The sequence below is a fragment of the Cervus canadensis genome, chromosome 16, assembly GCF_019320065.1.
Source record: "Cervus canadensis isolate Bull #8, Minnesota chromosome 16, ASM1932006v1, whole genome shotgun sequence".
In the NCBI taxonomy this organism is placed as follows: Eukaryota; Metazoa; Chordata; class Mammalia; order Artiodactyla; family Cervidae; genus Cervus; species Cervus canadensis.
The window spans coordinates 61,974,845-61,994,658 of NC_057401.1; the positions used below are offsets into that span (position 1 = coordinate 61,974,845).

The 19,814-nt window shown below is 45.8% G+C and overlaps 1 protein-coding gene across 3 annotated transcripts in view; it reads left to right on the forward strand.

Moving 5' to 3' along the window:
* The window catches only part of ADCY2 (adenylate cyclase 2), a 438,654-nt gene that overhangs the window by 6,131 nt on the left and 412,709 nt on the right, over positions 1-19,814 (forward strand). For all 3 annotated transcript variants that reach the window (XM_043488503.1, XM_043488504.1, XM_043488505.1), the window contains exon 2: positions 14,713-14,910. In XM_043488503.1, coding sequence (XP_043344438.1) covers positions 14,713-14,910 — 198 coding nt within the window. The remainder of the gene's footprint in view (positions 1-14,712; positions 14,911-19,814) is intronic.

Genomic DNA, 19,814 nt, shown 5'->3' on the forward strand with positions numbered 1-19,814 from the left:
CATGTTTTCCTTAGCAGCTGTCAATCCCATCGTGTGGCCTCTTGTTAAGAACGTGAAACTGTCGCTAGGCCTGGATCTGGTCTCAGTGTTTCCCCTGAGTGTTCCTGAAAAATTAATTTTTCTGCTCTGGACTAAAATGAATAACGCAAGCAGGCTCAGGGAGATCGTTTGGGAACCAAGTAAGATGGATCCTCTGGACATTCGGCACAGAGCCGGGCACCCGCCTTACCTACAACAACTGTGGTCATTTTTGTTCTTGTATTTGCAGCACCCAGGGTTCTCCTCGTTACGGTCTCCTGTGGATGTATTTCAGGCTGAATGAGTACTATTTCAGCTAAATGAGTACTAGAATTTTAAAATCTAGGTATCAAAAACAGGGGATGTTTTTCTATTTACATGATAAGTATGAATATAGCTTTGAGTTATTTTTTAAAAAATAATCAAGAGTCATAGATAGTTTGATTAAAGTAATATTTTGACACATTACCAGTCTCTAGCACTAAAATTCTGCCAAATTGACACTTGAATTGATGTTCGTATTTTTTAATCTTGTTAGCTTTGGCTAATGTTATATAAATGAACAAGAGTGATAAGATAATGTTTACCAGGACTTCCTTGGTGGCTCAGCTGGTAAAGAATCTGCCTACAATGCAGGAGATCCTGGTTCGATTCCTGGGTCGGGAAGATCTGCTGGAGAAGGGGTAGGCTACACACTCCAGTATTCTTGGGCTTCCCTTGTGGTTCAGCTGGTAAAGACTCTGCCTACAATGCGGGAGACCTGGGTTTGATCACTAGTTTGGGAAGATCCCCTTGAGAAGGGAAAGGCCCTCCACTCCAGTATTCTGGCCTAAAGAATTCCATGGACTATAGTCCATGGGGTTGCAAAGAGTTGGACATGACCGACCAACTTTCACTTACACTCCCTGGCATCAAACTGTTGATGGGAAATTGACACACATCTGGCAATTTTGGTTTGCAGCCACCTGGTGCATTTGGAAGGAGAGAAAAGGGTTGTTGAGTCAGCTCGTGTGTTTGATCCATTTGGCCCAGTTAAGACTTTGATAATGTTGCTTCACTGCCCTCTTTGTATAAGGATCCAGTAAAAACCACGAGGATGGGAACTCAGAGAGGTTTGCAGTTTGGAGGGTCACATTAAAAAAATCATCATATCACTTGGGCTTACTCTTCCATCCCCAGGTGCCAGCTTCAGGAGATGGGCAGAGTAGAGAACCCCAGCCTAAAAATCTCCATGAGCCGCTTTGCCAGCCAGCTTTCTGATTCTGCCCAGGGCTCTGGAACGACAGTGCCAGGACAGAGGGGACGAGACTACAGACCTGGGTTATTGCCCTATTGCCGTTAAGAATGCAGAAGTCCAGCTGTATCTCAGAGTAGAACCAAATCCTTTTAAAAACCTGGTGCTTGAAATGGAAAATTTCAGTTATTAGCGCAATTAAAATCTATTGAATGAATAATTTATTGCATTGGGAACATACAAATACAAAGTACCATAGCTTCTTCTTAGAACTTGAAATTCTTGAGAAGATTTCTCAAGATGATGACTATTGTCTGAGAGGAGCTTATGAATAAATCCAGTGTCTAGGATTTCCACCTTCCAGAAGGTTCCTGCTGGAGACAGTGGTGGACCAGGCAGGGCTCTGGCAATAAGAGCCCTGTCTGCAGGGTTTCAGAATGAGAATGTCTCCCATTTCTACCAGTGTCCTTTACTATCCCTCAGACATAATGATATTGAGATAGCATGGCCAGGACAAGTGTCATATCACAGGTGCAGGCTTCCATTCCTGTGGGCTTACTGCAAGACTGAATTATTGCCTGTGTATTTTGACATACTGTATTATCTTATAAGCTATATAAAAAAGGGAAAATAATTAAGATTTCAAGTTACTAGGGATCTGTGGATGCTATGAAGGAATGGAAGCTTTAGACTGGTGCATCAGTAGAACAAAAGCCATGTGATGTTAAAAATGAGGCGGGTAAGGAGATCAGATGAATAAAAATGAAAGAGGTAATGAAGAAATGTTAGCATAGTTCAGACATATGGTTGATCTAACGTCTACTCTTTCCCAGTTGTTGACTTGCAGTTAATTCAAACCTATAACACCCATGTTCTTCAGAATCGGATGTTAGGTGCACAGAATTTATCATTTGACTAATTTAATTAAACTTTGATTATTGAGCTCAATTTTCACTGATATATTTGTTTGTTTACACTAAAACTAAGCACCCATGCCCCTAGTCCAAACCAGAATTCCCCAGTAATGTCTATCAGTCTGTATGCTGCACCTTTCTCATTTCCCTACCAACCCTCAGAAGTAGACTTCATCTGTACTTTTTGTCATTTCTTTTTGTTCATTTTATCCATTTTGTCATACATGCCCTATATGTATCATATGGTATTTTTGCGATATAAGGTAGTGATCAATATCCATTTACATGTTTTTTTCTTGTGGAGAATCAATTTTTACTTATCCATTTTAGTTATTTCTTTTGCCATATCTGTTATAAATCAAAATACCATATATGAGTGGTTTGTTATCGGTTATCTTTTCTGCTCCATTAGTTTTTTCTCTTTTAAATACACAGGCACAGAGTATAATTAATAAAGCTTTATATTAAGTATTTATATTGGGCAAGGGAAATAACATTCAACTTTTTGAAAAGCTTTTTGGTTATTCTTGACTTCTTCTTCTTCCATACAAGCTTTACAATCAACTTATTTTAACCTCAATATAAAAAAACTCAAGTAGGATCTTGTTAGTGTTATATTTAATCTACTGATTCATTTCTGAGAATTCATATTTTGTGATATTAAATTTTTCTATCCATGAACATGGGCTATCTCTCCATTCATTTATGTGGTTCAGTAATGTTTTATAGTTTTCCATAGGTTGTTCTTACTCCCCAACACCAAAGGATATTGTGTATTTTTTTGCTTACTGTAAATTGTATTTTAAAGATTACGAAATTGGGAATTTCTATTCTTTTGTTGATGCTGTAAAAGAATATATTTAATTTGGAGTATTATTTTATATCTACACAACTTATTGTATACTTTTTATTACTTTTTATACTGTATACTGAAATGCAGATTCTTTCAGGTTCTCTACATAGACAATCATACCATCTGCAAGTCAATTCAGTTCAGTCACTTAGTCGTGTCCAACTCTTTGCGACCCCATGGACTGCAGCACACCAGTCTTCCCTGTCCATCACCAACCCCTCGAGTTTGCTCAGACTCATGTCCATTGAGTCGGTGATGCCATCCAACCAGCTCATCCTCTGTTGCCCTCTTCTCTTTCTACCTTCAGTCTTTCCCAGCATCAGGGTTTTTTCCAGTGAGTCAGTTCTTTGCATCTGGGGGCCAAAGTATTGGAGTTTCAGCTTCAGCATCAGTCCTTCCAATGAACACCCAGGACTGATCTCCTTTAGGATGGACTGGTTGGATCTCCTTGCAGTCCAAGGGACTCTCAAGAGTCTTCCCCAACACCACAGTTTAAAAGCATCAATTCTTCGGTGCTCAGCTTTCTTTATGGTCCAACTCTCACATCCATACATGACCACTGGTAAAACCATAGCTTTGACTAGACGGACCTTTGTCAGCAAAGTGATGTCTCTGTTTTTTAGTATGCTGTCTAGGTTTGTCATAGCTTTTCTTCCAGGGAGCAAGCATCTTTTAATTTCATGGCTGCAGTCAACATCTGGAGTGATTTTGGAGCCCAAGAAAATAAAGTCTGTCACTCTTTCCATTGTTTCCCCATCTATTTGCCATGAAGTGATGGGACTGCAGGCCATGATCTTAGTTTTTGAATGGTTTTAGTTTTTCTGCAAATATTGAGAGTTTTATTTTCTTTTGTCCAATACATTTCTTTTTTTTCTTTTCATTTCTTTTACTTGTATTATTGTGTTGGCCTGGAACTCTAATGTGCTACTGACAAAACTGGTGATTGTGGGTGCCCTTGCCTTTTTTCCTGATTTTAAATAGAATTCCTTAATAGTTTATTCATTTAGGATGATGCTGGTTATAGATTTTTATAGATGTCCTTTGAGATTCCTTTTGGTTAATTTATAGAAAAAGTTTAAATATGATTGTTTAGTTTTACCAAATTGAGATAATCATAAGATTTTTCTGATGTTTTTTAAAGTCAGGGTAATGCTTAATAATTTTATATTATTGAGCAATTTTTATATTCCTGATACAAATACAGTTTTTATGATATCTCTTATAAAATGTTGGATGTGAAGTGCTAACATTTTAAGATTTTTGCCAACATAGTCTTTGGTAAAATGAGTTTGGAGTATTTCTTTATCAGATTGTCGTTTTTCTTTTTTATAAGTTTTTCTGGTCTTAAAAGTCAGGGAGTATACCTTCATTTTTAGTTTTCTAAAGTTTTCATTATGTTAGAAAGGGTTGCAAGAATTTACTTAGAAAACCACATGGGTTTGTTGCTTTTTTTGGAGAGAGATTTTAAAATTTCTGCTTCAGTATCTTTGATAGTAATAGGATTATAGTATTTTTTTTTTTTGATTATAGTATTTTTAACTTTATTTCTTGAGTCAGTTTCAATAAGCCTTTTCTAGGACTCTGCATTTCATCCCAATTCTCAAGTTTGATGATAATATTTGATAATACTTAGATGCTTTCTTTTTTTTTAACTTAATCTCAGTAGATGTCTGTTTTGTTTTAACTTTTTACAAAAAAATTGTCTTTTTTGATACACTGTATTGCATTTTTGCTTTCTGCCTTCATTACCTCTGTGTCAATCAAAGCATATTAGATTATGATATGCTACGGAAATAAACAACTCCAGAATCTTAGTAGCTTAACACAACAAAGGTTTATGTTTTGTTTGAGCTGCACAGTAAGTGTGAGTCAGCAGAGGCATTCTCTCACATCAGTTACTCAGAGATTTAGCGTGAAGGAAGCGGCATCCCACAGCATCCTTCCTTCCTTGACTGCTGTGTTGTTGTTCAGTTGCTAAGTTGTGTCTGGTTCTGTGAGCCCGTGCAGCACGCCAGGCTTCTCCATCCTTCACTGTCTCCCGGAGATGCTCAAACTCATGTCTCATGAGTCGGTGCCATCCAGCCATCTCATCCTCTGTCGTCTCCTTCTCCTCCTGCCTCCAATCTTTCCCAGCCTCAGGGTCTTTTCCAGTGAGTCGGCTTTTCGCATCAGGTGGCCAAAGTATTAGAGCTTCAACTTCAGCCTCAGTCCTTCCAATGAATATACTACAGTAGGAAAGGAAAGAGTGCTTCACTCTCTGGCAATTGACATCATTGACATGCAAGTGCCCTATCACTTTCACTCATTTTCATTGGCCAGACTTCAGTATTCTAGTTATCTGCTGCTGCATAAATCCCCCTACATGGTTTAGTGATTGAAAACATTCACATGTTTTATTTTCCCCCTGAGTCAGCAGTTTGGCAATGGTAGCTCATCGCTGCTCCATGTGGCTTCCCACACCGGAGGCGGACTTCTTGCTGCTTGTCCTGGCCAACGTAGGCCAGGAGGGGAGCTCTGCCCCCCTGGCCTGGGCTGTAGGTGTCCTCCTCTTGACAAATACTTCTTTAATTGTTGCACCACGGAAAGTGCCAGCAGCCTCACGATGGCTTTTACATGCCTCTGCCTGGGAGAGAAACATTTCACTTTTATTCACATTTTTTTCTTTTTTTGCTCAAAATGGCTGCTTGGAACTTCAAAAGAGGTTAGAAGGTGAATCCAGAAGGAACCCAGAAGAAAGGAAATATTTTGGAAAGTCTCTGACCGCCACATTTTCTTTCTATTTGGTTGGCCCCAAAGTTTCTTCGGGTTTTTCCATTGTGGAAATGTGTGAACGAGTGTTTGGGCCAGCTCAGCACTTGCTTTGGGCTTCCTCTGTTCTTTTCCAGATTTTTGCAGTGGGATCTTTAATTCATCAGTTTTCAGCCTCCTTTCTTTCTTTGCATCAACCTTGGCTGCAGCAGGGAGCCTTGAATCAGTGGAGGATCCCCGCACAGTCAGGGCTTGTGGGGATCTCCAAAAGCAGAACTTGCGCACCCATCACGGGAGCCCCATCAGGACAGTCTCTAGCGGGGACCCTGGTCTGGCTGATCTGGTTAGAGTCCTGCATGTGGAGCACAGAGCCGGGCCGGCTGGGCCCCTCCAGGCTCCTCCCCGCGTGTCTCAGCCACATCTGATCCTGCACATCGCCCTTCCTGGGGCGGCTTGGCGTCCACCTCCCAAATCTTGGGCAGGCCTCTCCGAAGGCCCGCTCTCACTTGGGAACATTCTGGGAAGGGATTCTGGTGAGGACTTGCTCCACGTCCCCCTCCCAATTCTGCCACAGATTCTTCTATTCAACTGTAAGCAAGAGCCGTGGAGGAAAAGGGAATCTAAGAAATGCAACTCCCAGCAAAGCCAAACTGACGGTAGGATGATTGAGCCCAACTTGTGAGATGACTGGTTTCCCTCTGAGCACCACTTTTACCACACAGCACAACTTTGCTCATGGGAAGACTTTGGAGTTTTTCAGGATTATTTTGCATTTTACCTTTAGATCTATGACCCATTCTTCCCCAGTAGCTCAGTTGCTAAAGAATCTGCCTGCATTGCAGGAGACCCTGGTTCGATTCCTGGGTCAGGAAGGTCCCCTGGAGAAGGGACAGGCTACCCACTCCAGTCTTCTTGGGCTTCCCTAGTGGCTCTGTTGGTAAAAGAATCCGCCTGCAATGTGCGAGACCTGGGTTTGATCTCTGGGTTGGGAAGATCCCCTGGAGAAGGGAATGGCAAACCACTCCAGCATTCTGGCCTCGAGAATCCCATGGACAGAGGAGCCTGGTGGGCTTCATCCATGGGGTCACAAATGGTCAGAAATGACTGAATCATTTATACTATTGATACAATTAAATGTGGAGGAGGTAGACAGAAGAGAGAGTAGAGAGATGGTGTGGAGAAGAGGAGAGGAGGAGAGATTCAGAGTGGGGGGTCGGGGGGAGCCTGAGGGGCAACAATCTATGGGGTTGCAAAGAGTCTGACATGACTGAGCAACTTTCACTTTCTCTTTCTCTTCACTGTGATCCATTTTGAGTTGATTTTTGTGAAAGGCATAAAGTGTGTATCTAGATTCATACTTTGCATGTAGACATCTCTTCAGTTGTCCCACCCTTCCTCCATTGAATGGTCTTTATCCTTTCTCTGTCTGAATTTGCCACGTGTCTGTTGACTACATTAATGTGGGTCTTTCCCGTCCATTGATCTGTTCCTTTATTCTGTAATACCGTCTCATCGTAAGTACCGTAGCTTTATAATAAGTCTTGGAGTTCGGTAGTGTTGGTCCTCCTACTTTATTCTTCTCCTTCAGCACTGGGGTCTTTTGCCTGTTCATTTAAACTATAGAATTAGTGTGTTGATATCTACAGAATTAACTTGCTATGATTTCAGTTGGAATTGCATTGAATCTATAGATTAATTTGGAAAAAACTGACATTGTTACAGTATTGTCTTCCTATTTATATACATGGACTATCTCTTCATTTATTGAGGTCATCTTTGACTTATTTCATCAGAGTTTTATAGAATATTTTAATTAGAATTTTTATTTCTTTCATACCTTATGGTAAAATGGAGTGTGACTCTATATGTGGAAAAGAATGAAAAAAATGTATTTTCTATTATGTATCTCAGGGCTTCCCAGGTGGCTCAATGGTAAAGAATCTGCCTGTCAATGCAAGAGACTCAAGAAGCATGGGTTTGATCCCTGGGTCAGGAAGATCACCTGGAGTAGGAAGTGGCAACCCTTTCCAGTATTTTTGCCTGGAAAGTTCCATGGAAAGAGGAGCCCAGTGTGCTATAGTCCATGGGGTTGCACAGTCAGACATTACTGAGCAAACACACACACATACATACATTTTGTATCTCACATACACACAGATATATGATGTGAATGAATGAAAATGTTTATCTGCATCCATCCACATATAGTCAAATGTATATTAGCTAAGGGCTGATTACTTTCTGCCCAATGGCAGCTCTTCAGAATAATTTATGGTAATAAAATGTATAATTACTTAGAAGGCAAAATTGGCATCATTTCAGTAATGAGTAGTCAGACTAGCCTTGGTGGAAAGTAGGGATAGGAAAGAGGTGGTTATGGTCACTACGGTAATAACCTGTCATTTATGAGCTAGGGTGATGGGCTCACCCCCACTGGCCACACTGTGTCTGTATCACTGTTGATGTGAAGAAGCAGGGGCTTTGGGAGGCCCAGCGCTCACCAGAGTTACATTAAGTGATGGAACTTGGTTTCTGCCTTTAGTCTGTTGGACTTCAAAGCACTTCCCTAAAATATCCTTTTCGTAGATGCTTGCTCATTGGAAGAAAAGCTGTGACAAACCTACACAGCATGTTGAAAAGCAGAGTTATCACTTTGCTGACAAAGGTCCATGTAGTCAAAGCTATGGTTTCTCCAGTAGTTGTGTACAGATGTGAGAGTTGGACCGTAAAGAAGGCTGAGTGCCAGAGAATTGGTACTTTGGAATTGTGGTGCTGGAGAAGACTCTTGAGAGTCCCTTGGACTGCAAGGAGATCAAACCAGTCAATCCTAAAGGAAATCAGTCCTGAATATTCATTGGAAGGACTTATGGCTGAAGCTGAAGCTCCAGTACTTTGGCCACTTGAGAAGAACTGACTCATTGGAAAAGACCCTAATGCTGCGAAAGATTGAAGGCAGTAGGAGAAGGGGGCAAGAGAAGATGAGACGGTTGGATGAGATGAAATGGCATCACTGACTTAATGGAGATGAGTTTGAGCAAACTCCCGGAGACAGTGAAGGACAGGGAAGCCGGTGTGCTGAAGTCCATGGGGTTGCAAAGAGTCAGACACGACTGAGCGACTGAACAACAACAATAGCGGTAAAGTGTTTTACATTAGAGTGTCCTCTGCCATCTAAAAGGAAAACAGTACTGTTGAACAAAAAAAAATGAAAAGTACACATGGAAAATATTAAAAATATACATAATCTGTTGCTCCGTGGAAAAGCCTCTGAGAAACAAAGCCGTTGTTATATGATAAATAGAAGCAATGGGTGTTTAATAGGCCTGGCAGTTTGACGCCCTCCCAAATTAAATGCATTGAACAGGGAAAGCCGAAATATTCTTGGAGAGTGATGGGAGCCCATTATCATGACAGTAGGTAATGGGACGCTTGCGGTCTTCCTTTTAAAGGCGTGTTAACACATTTAGTTTGCATTGTATGGCGACTTTTAAAAATCTTTTTAAAGCCATGTCTTGAAGGCATTTCTGTACATTTTATTTAGTTTGCGTAGAGTGGTACATTTTTTATTTCCACGAAGGGAGGAGGAGTTGGGCTGCATAAACATATTTAATTTAGATCGACAGTGTTTTCACTGTTTTCGTTCACTTTATTTTCAGCTGCTCTTATTTGTTTTATACTCTGAATTTTGAAAACTCGGCTATTTCCTAAAAGAGTAGCCACGGGTGAGCTGCTGTGGCTTCATTGGTCTTCCTGTCCACTGGGGCTGGAATAACGGGGCGGAGGGGGGAGAGGGTATGTAATTCAAGGTCTGAGGGCATTCCGCTGTTTCATTTAGTTATTCACCTTAAGAAAAACACATGATCCAAATGCAGGGCTAGGAAAGAGTGTGGTTTATAAGCTTATACATTTTTAGTGAATATGCTACTGTTTTGTTTTTTTTTTCCTTGGCCCCCCTTACAAAAGATTCTATTTAGTGGGAAAATCCATATTAAGACTTGTTTGGAGTTAAGGTTCAAAAGGCAAACGCAGAATAAATTGATGGCTGTTCTCTCTGGAAGAGCCCGGATTCTTCAGTGGGTTTTGCAGTGGTCAGGGGCCACTGGCCTTGTGGGCAGTGACTGACTGTCTGAAGCCACGTGCCATCTGGGAACGGGCCGCCCTGCCAGGGCTGGGGAGAGGACTTCAAAGCTGGAGGGAGTCCTTCTCGGGGGAGTGGGGTGGACCAGGCAACGCCACGCATCCGGTAAGCAGTCACCCCGGACGCCCTCGGGTCCTTTCAGGATGGAGAGGCCTTTGTCTGCCCTTCTTCCCTCAATGTATATTCACAGTCCTAGTTGATGCTGGGTGAGCATGGGGGACTAGAAGCTTTGAGACTAGAAGCTTGGGTCTTTTGTTGTTGTTCTGATTATGAAAGAAATAAACCATTTCTGTGGGCCCCTAAAAATATTAGGGGACCAGTGTCCACTGCCTAGTGGAGTGGTCGCCCTGCAGCCCAGACTAGTGGGCTGTCTGGGATCAAGACCCTGATGGTAAAAAAAAAAAAGATGCCAATATTTAAACCCCAAACCCATATCAAGTCTTATTACATAATGTTCCTGGCTCTCCAAGGCACTGGGCCTTTCCCTTGTTCACGGTTGGATCTTTGAGCAGAGAAATGCAGGGAAAGCAGACATACAGATGGCTAATAAACACATGAAAAGATGCTCAACATCACTCATTATTAGAGAAATGCAAATCAAAACCACAATGAGGTACCATTACACGCCAGTCAGGATGGCTGCTATCCAAAGGTCTACAAGCAATAAATGCTGGAGAGGGTGTGGAGAAAAGGGAACCCTCTTACACTGTTGGTGGGAATGCAAACTAGTACAGCCACTATGGAGAACAGTGTGGAGATTCTTTAAAAAACTGGAAATAGAACTGCCATATGACCCAGCAATCCCACTGCTGGGCATACACACTGAGGAAACCAGATCTGAAAGAGACACATGCACCCCAGTGTTCATCGCAGCACTGTTTATAATAGCCAGGACATGGAAGCAACCCAGATGCCCATCAGCAGACGAATGGATAAGGAAGCTGTGGTACATATACACCATGGAATATTACTCAGCCGTTAAAAAGAATACATTTGAATCAGTTCTAATGAGATGGACGAAACTGGAGCCCCTTATACAGAGTGAAGTAAGCCAGAAAGATAAAGCCCAATACAGTATACTAATGCATATATATGGAATTTAAAAAGATGATAACGATAACCCTATATGCAAAACAGAAAAAGAGACACAGATGTACAGAACAGACTTTGGAACTCTGTGGGAGAAGGAGAGGGTGGGATGTTCTGAGAGAACAGCATCAAAACATGTATATTATCAAATGTGAAACAGATCACCAGCCCAGGTGGGATGCATGAGACAAGCGCTCGGGCCTGGTGCACTGGGAAGACCCAGAGAGATGGGATGGGGAGGGAGGCGGGAGGGGGGATCGGGATGGGGAACACATGTAAATCCATGGCTGATTCATGTCAATGTATGGCAAAAACCTCTACAATATTGTAGAGTAATTAGCCTCCAACTAATAAAAATAAATGAAAAAAAAAAGAAAAAAAATGCAGGGAAAGCTCCTCTGGGCTGTGTATTTTTTGTCCTCCTCTTCCCAGAAGGACTCAGGATCACAGCTTCTCTGTTCCTTTAGCTGCTCATTTTCACTTGATGGGCTTCCCTGCTGTCTCGGATGGTAAAGAATCCACCTACGCTGCAGGAGACCTGAGTTCCATCCCTGGGTTGGGAAGATCCCCCAGAGAAGGAAATGGCAACCCACTCTGGTATTCTTGCCTGGAGAATCCCATGGACACAGGAGCCTGGTGGGCTACAGTCTGGGATCTCAAAGACTCAGATGTGACTGAGCGACTGAGCAACTCACACTTTTCACTTGCCAGTCACGTAGGTTTTCACGCCACTTTCATTCTTTCTGGATAATCGAAGCCAATAAAGCCAACGGTTGTTGCTTTCCTACGGGGTTAATGCAATGATGGAAAAGCCACGCCAGGAAGGCAGCTGTCCTGCTTCTCTACTGGTTGGCTTTCTGCTCACAGCTTAGGTAACTTCATTCGGGGAAGTTTAAAGTAAAAGCACGTTTTCACGGCTCTGTGTGCACAGCGACCACGACCTTGAATGAGACGTCCTTGGGACAGGCTGCTGTGTGCCCTGATCCTTGGTTCCTGGGTGCTGGGGAGCACCGGGGTGCGGGTGGATCCCAGACAACCTTTTGCAATGATTGGAGCCTGTGTCTGAAGGTCAGAGTACAGGCAGGCACTGAGTCGTGGACAGAAATAGTAGGGGAGGGAGGTTGTGAGAACATCCCATCGGGCCCTTCTGTCTTCTGGCTGTTCTGGAAACATTCTTCCGGCCACTGGGGAGCTAGCCACACCTGGGCCCATGCATCGTCTATGCACACGGGGTGCAGGGCTCTGCGGTGATGGCAACACAGACCACCCCCTGGGGGAAGCCCCCATTCTCTCCCAGTCAGCCCCGCAGCCCTGGTGCCTCCTCTCCATTCAGAGCCCTGCATTTTCTCACCTGTGCAGGCAACCGTGCCTACACTCACACGGCCGCTCTAAGAGTCACAGACATTAATGTACCTGAGTGCTTAGCAGAAAAATATCCGTGTTAGAGTTGATTCTTTCAAACTGTGGTGCTGGAGAAGACTCTTGAGAGTCCCTTAGACTGCAAGGAGATCAAACCAGTCAATCCTAAAGGCGGTCAACCCTGAATATTCATTGGAAGGTCTGAGGCTGAAGCTCCAGTACTTTGGCCACTTGATGAGGAGCTGACTTATTGGAAAAGACCCTGATGCTGGGAAAGATTGAAGGCAGGAGGAGAAGGGGGTGATTGAGGATGAGATGGTTGGATGACATCACTGACTCAAAGGACATGAATTTTAGCAAACTCTGGGAGATGGTGAAGGACAGGGAAGCCCGGCGTGCTGCAGTGCGTGGGGTCGTAAAGAGTCAGACACAGTTTAGCAACTCAACAACAACTGACGTGAGTACTTGCTGTGGTTGTTGTTGCTCTTGCCTTTTTCACAATTTTTACTCGACACGCATAATTGTGAGAGAGGAAAGGGAAGAGAAGGCCCTGAAGGTGGTCCGGGTCCCTCTGCTCTCTCCTGGGTGTCAGCCTGCGCCCCGCCACCTGGGCTGCCTCATCTGCCTTCCTGCCCCCTCCCTGTGGTCAATGGCCTGATATCTGAAGGCGGTGGGAGGGGCATCTCCAGGGTGAAGTTAGAGATGCTCATGGCCCGGACTGAACCCTGTGCCCACCAGAAAAGGTGAGGGCTTCCCCAGACTCTGGTATTTGAAAGACCTACCCCGTATGTCCCAGGTTGTACTGTAACTTTTAATTTTTTTTTTTTTCTTATTTTTGGCAGTGCTGAGTCTTGGTTGCTACATAGGCTTTTTCTCTAGTTGCAGCTAGCGGGGGCCGCTCTCTAGTTGCAGTGGGCTTCTCATCGCGGAGACTTCTCTCCTTGTGGAGCTCGGGGTCTCGGACCCGTGGGCTTCAGCAGTTGCAGCTCCCCAGCTCTAGAGCACAGGCTTAGGAGTTCTGGTGCTCTGGCTTCGTTGCTCTGTGGCATGTGGGATCTTCCCAAATCAGAGGTCGAACCCATGTCTCCTACATGGCCGGGCAGATTCTTTGCCATTGCGCCACCAGGGAAGCCCGCTACTGTCAGTTTTAATATTCCAAAACCTCAGTGGATGTGCTTAGGGCCCCGGCTATATGGATTGTTTTGCTTGAAACTCCTTTGAGTATTTCATCAACTAAATGTATTTGCTGGAGATGAAAGCTCTTAGACTGTGTGTAAGAGTGTGTGCCATCCCATAGCATGTGCTGTTCAGAGCAAGTTTCAGCAGAATATTTGGAGAAGCTAAAGCCTAAATCCAGGCTTGGGTACTCAGAGGAAACGCGAGTTCTATTGCATTGTGTGGAATTGTAATAGTGTGCGTTTGAAGGGTTATGTGGCTAGATAGAGATGAATAGAAAATGACTATTAGTGTGCAAATGTAGAGTTTTAAAAAATACATTAGTAACAGGCTAATAATGTCCATTTTCCTTTTTGCTGCTGGAGCCCAAGAAAGGTGGAAAAAGAAGCTAGCAAAATGGCACAGTCTTCTAAATATTTCCTGCTCTCTCATCTTCTATTTTTAGTACTTTCAGACCCTTTTCTATTAACCTATGATCTGGTTAAAACGTTAATTGCCTTGCATTAAAAGAAAAGCCTCTAGCTTTAGAGTCCAAGATAGTATTTAGGTTTTTTAATAAAACATTTCAAAACCATTTGCAGACCTTAATTTCCTATGATTAGAGCATATCTGATTGTCTGAAGTTGTTTGTCTTATTTTATCCTTCCATTCTGTGTTCTTGCATTCACTTTTGAATGAAATCCATTTCTTCACTTATCAGGGAAAATTTGAATTTGATGGCATGGCTGTTTTGTGTAATTTAAATATCCAATACTGGGTTATGTGTGCTCGTTGACTCAGTGGTGCCCGACTCTTTGCGATCCCGTGGACTACAGCCCGCCAGGCTCCTCTGTCCATGGGATTTCCCAGGCAAGAATACTGGAGTGGGTTGCCATGCCCTTCTCCAGGGGATCTTCCCAACCCAGACATTGAACCCACTTCTCCTGCATTGGCAGGAGGATTCTTTACCACTGAGCCACCTGGGAAGCCTGGTATTGGGTTGTTTATGTAGAAAAACGTGTTTAATTAATAAGAAACTTAAATTTTCAAAAGTTCAAATTTTTCTACTTCTGAAGTCCCTTTTAAAACCTGATCTGATTCGACCTTGACTGATGTTGATCACATTTTGATGTTAATAACACGTCAGGGGTGCCACAGGCTTGCTAAACTGTCCCTTTGCTATGTTCTTTTTCCCTCTCCTTAGGAAGTTGAAGACCACGTGGCATTTTTAATCACAGTGCCGACTGCCCTGGCGATTTTCTTTGCGATCTTCATCCTGGTGTGCATCGAGTCAGTGTTTAAGAAGCTGCTACGCCTCTTCTCATTGGTGATATGGATCTGTCTCGTGGCCATGGGCTACTTGTTCATGTGTTTCGGGGGCACCGTCTCTCCCTGGGACCAGGTAAGATGTCGCAGTGCCTTCTGTGTTTCTTTTTCTGTGTTTTGATCTGTGACAAAGCAGGTTCTATACACCTGGCTCCAGACTGTAAACAGAGGCTAAGAAGACCATCTTCGGAAATAGCTGTCCCACGGGGCTCTGCAGGGTGAAGTCACGCGGTGCGTGTTTCCACTCATCAGACCTGCCGCCGGTCAGGGGGCCACCCAGGCTCACCTTGTCACCTGTTTCCCATGGCCGAGGCTGCGTTTGCAACGCGCACCATGCCTCGGTATTTCCTTCTCCTCCAGCCCCTCGAGTCTCCCATTGCTGGGGTGGGCACCGCTCTCTGTGCCTCGAAGTCGCAAAGACCGAACTTGAACTCTTTGCTCAGGGACCGGATCTCCAGATTTGGTGTCAACGTGATGACGGCGTAGCAGCAGCGGGACCCGCTGTTGCTAAGTTGAACCCGGGAGGCTCTTGGTTTAGAAGAGGGCCACGTCTGGGGGAGGCTAGGTCTTTAGGAGACCGTAGTCCAGTGGGCGTTTCCTCTGGTGGTGGGGCCACGTGGCTCTCGTCCGCTGGCTGCTTGATGAGGTGGTTCCAGGCGCGGGTGCGGGTATCCTAGCTACCAGCTTCAGGCTTGTGACTGACGCCAAGCGGTTCTGTCACCATCGAGGGGGGGAGGAAGCTGAGCGCCAAGAGGGCTGTTGCTGAGCTGCTGGGGGCCAAGAACCCGGGGAGGGAGAGGCGCAGGAGCCACAGTCGTTAGGAGACTCCCCAGAATTGCTGGGGAGGCCCGGAGAAGAGAGACTCAGGGTGGGACGCACAAAAGGATTCAAGTGCCGATGTGTGTGTTACTTTCAAATATCTTTCGATGTTGATCTCTAACATAATTCCACAGTGAAAAGAGAGCAGACTCTGTCTGATTTCAGGACCTTTAGACCATGCAGTTTTTGCACCTTGTTTTTTGTCCTTCGTTTATAGTCTATGGGAGCTTGAATAGAATCTGTATCCTACTGTTGTGTGAATGTTGTGTAAATCTTAATGATGTTGAAATGGTTCACGGTGCCTTTCAGGTCTACTCTATCCTTCTACTTTCCTGTCTGTCCCGTCTATTAATTTTGACACTTTCATGTTGAAACTCCCAACTAAAAACCTTCACTCATCTACCTGAGAAATAATTGTAATATCTAGGAGGACTATGTCTAACCTTGTTCTGTATTTTTCAAGTCTCCTGTAAATGTATTATCATACTTTCAAAATTTGTAAAATAAAACGGGAAGAGGAAAAAAAAAGGGTTCAAGTGCCAGGGCAAGGGCCTGAGCTGGAGAGATCCCTCGGGGAACCCAAGAATGGGGTTTCTGGAGAGTTCTGTCCCGTGATCTCAGACAAAGCATCCTCGTCTTTGCACCTCAGTTCCTCCTGCGAAGGGAGAGGCTGGGCAGAGTGGACTCGGGTTGCTCTCTCTGGCTGTAAAGGATGCTGGACGGTGGCCCAGACGGAGACGATGCTGTCCCTCTCCCGCAGAGGCTCCCGTGCTTGGGGAAGCTCCCCTGGCGTCTCCTCCTCGCTTCCTCATTTAAGCCTTTTGCAGCACTGGGCGCCCCCCCCCCCACGCCTCTGCTCCCCGTTTGTTCTGCCCTCACCCACTGCTCTCAGTGGCACACGTGGTCCACCGTCCCTCCGCCTTCACCCCGGTGCACGAGGACAGAAGCAGGAAGCAGATTAAGAGCATCCTTTGCCGTCTGGGGCATGGACCCCGGGTCTCTCCTAGCACCGCAGCCGCCTTTTAACAACATAGCTTTCAAAGAAGCCTTCCTATCTGGAGGCTTCCCTCGTAGCTCAGTTGGTGAAGAATCCGCCTGCAATGCAGGAGACACCAGTTCAACCCCTGGGTCAGGAAGATCCCCTATAGAATGGAATGGCAATCCACTCCAGTGTTCTTTCCTGGGAAATTCCATGGACAGGGAAACCTGGCAGGCTACAGTCCATGGGGTCCCAAAGAGTCAGACACAACTAAGCGACGGACATGTTCACTTTTACTTTACTTCCGTTTACTCGAGGTCGATTTCCCAGCTGTTGGTTGGCTGGCTCTGCTTCTTGGCTTTAGCTTGGATGCTGTTTACAATTTGTGCTGAGATTTTTCACCTCTGCCCCTACCCATGATCCCACCCACATCAGGGTTGCCGGCCTCATGCCGCCAGAACCCTGGGCAGGGTGGGCTCCTGCGTGGAGTCTCAGCCCCATCGATGGGGCAGACGGGGGGGCCAGCCTCCCCCACGGCCTGGGCACGCCTCTAGGGGCACAGCTGTTCGGGGCCACTTGCCTCCTGCTGTGGGGCTGCTCACACCTCTTGCCAGAAGAGGGCCACTTTGAAGGAGTTAATTTATTCTTTTAACTTTGTATTTTATATTGGAGTATGGGAGGAGGGCATGACAACCCACTCTAGTACTCTTGCCTGGAGAATCCCATGGACGGAGGAGCCTGGTGGGCTATAGTCCATGGGGTCACGTAGAGATGGACATGACTGAGCAACACACACACACACACACACACAGAGTTGATTAAGGGCTTCCCAGGTGACGCTAGTGGTAAAGAGTCCGCCTGCCAATGCAGGCAACTCAGAAGATGCGGGTTTGACCCTGGGTCAGGAAGATCCCCTGGAGTAGGAAATGGCAACCTACTCCAGGATCGTTGTCTGGGAAATGCCATGGACTGAGGAGCCTGGTGGGCTGCAGTCCTTGTGGTTGCAGAGAGTCGGACAGGACTAGAGACTCAGCACTCGCACACACACTATGGGGCTGGATGCGCCCACTCAGAAGGAGATGGGGTATGCAAGAGAAGAGTTGAGCTGGGCACCCGGGGTGGAGGAGAGGGAATATGTATATATTCTTTTTCTAATTATTTTCCCTTTTAGCTTCTTACATAATATTGAGCAGAGTCTTACATATCTTACATAATATTGTACAGTAGGTCCCTATTGGTTGTCCAAATACCTGAGAAATTACTTGAGCTGAGTGATTGGCACTAATCCTTTGGTTTTTTTGTGTAAGTGTCCATGTCATCTATGAATAGGAAGCTCTACTTCTTTCATTCCAATGTTAATGTCTTATTTCTTTTTCTTGACATGTGCATGTAATTAGCGTGTGTTAGTTGCTCAGTCGTGTCTTGACTCTCTGCGACTCCATGGACTGTAGCCCACCAGGCTCCTTTGTCCATGGGATTCTCCAGGCACATCATTAGAACTTCCAGTAAAATACTAAATGCAAGGAAAAAAAAAAGAAGAGGCCACTTGAGCCCCATTCCTCTGCTGGAGTCTGAACTCCTTCCCAACACTCCTGATCGTTCAGGAGGGGACCTGAAATGCGGTCATTCTGCCTGGTTAACCCAAGTTGGCTCTCTGGCGTCTTTTGGTGTCAGCATTACAGATGCGGGCCCCTCGATGAACACTCACCTTCAAGAAGTGTTAGTCGGTTCACTGCACTTGAGGGAGTGGGCTCCAGGCTTGATCCCAGAGAGGATGCTTCCACGTGCAGTGCTGTTATGAGAGAGGCTGGGGTGCCCCAATGGGGACGGTCCACACGGGGCCCCCCTCACCGCTGACAACAGTGGCAAGTTTGGGGATCCCAGGAGCCCCGTGAGGCTCAGTAACTTGCAGAAGGACCTACAGAACCCTTTGAAAGCTGTCAGTACTCATGCTTACAGGTTTTCCAGGTGGTGCTAGTGATAAGGAACCCACCTGCCAGTGCAGGAGCTATAGGAGACCGGGGTTTGATCCCTGGGTGGGGAAGATCCCCTGGAGGAGGGCATGGCAACCCACTCCAGCATTCTTGCCTGGACAGTCCCGTGGACAGAGGAGCCTGGCGGGCTGTAGTCCATGCAGTCACAAAAAGTCGGATGTGACTGAAGCGACTTAGCTCACACTCATGGTTTCTTACAAAGGACACAGTTTAGTATCAGCCAAGGGGAGTGTTCAGGAGAACTGCGGAGTGTGGAGCGTCTGTTGTCCATCTGGAGACACGACAGCCATGCCCTTCTAGCTGCAGCAGGTCATGCTGTGCGTGGGGGATAGCACCTCCCTGGGAGAGTCGTCAGAGCCTCGTGTGCCCAGGGTTTTTGCCTGGGACTAATCGTGTGCCCCCTGCATGACTGGCTGTGGGTCTCAGCCCCTCTGTAGACAGAGCGGACACCGTGTGACGCTGAGCCTCCTTCCTGAATCACATCTCAGACAGTCTGCTGGCCAGAGCCTCCAGGGACACAAACAGAGTCCTATGGGGCGGGTTATTCCTGGGGCCTGAGAGATCCCCTCCCTGGAGCCCAGGGCAAAGGCCGATCTCGCTCTGCTGAGGTTGGTTCTTCCCCGAATGTGTGAGTGGAGTCCTGCTCTCAGCCATCAACAGCCAGCACACAACTCGGAACCAGAGCCGCCAGCACCGGTGTCGTCTGGACGGCGCCGCCCCTGTTTGGGTGCTTTTCCTCCACAAACCCGTTCTGTCTTTTCATAGCTCCGTGGGGTGGGCGCCGTGGTACCCGCGCTCACCCAGCACCTAGACTTCCACACAGGTCCCTTGATCACAGCCAGGCTGCTGGGGAGCGAGCGGAACAGGAGATTTGAACCCAAGGGATCTGACTGCAGAGGCCAGTCTTACCTGGGATACCGTAGTTCTCAACTGGGAGCAGTTTCACCCGCAGGGACAGTTCCCAGTCTGGCATGCCTCTGACTGTCACAGCCTGGTTAGGGGTCACCTAGTGCATAGAAGCCAGAGATGCTGCTGTGAATCCTGCAAACAGCCTACCACGCACAGGCCAGCAGCATCTCCAAGGATCACCCAGCCCAGCAGCATCTCCAAGGATCACCCAGCCCGAGAGTCTGCAGGACTGAGTCTGAGAAACTGTGTTTTCCAAGGCTGCCTGTCCATGTTGTCTTT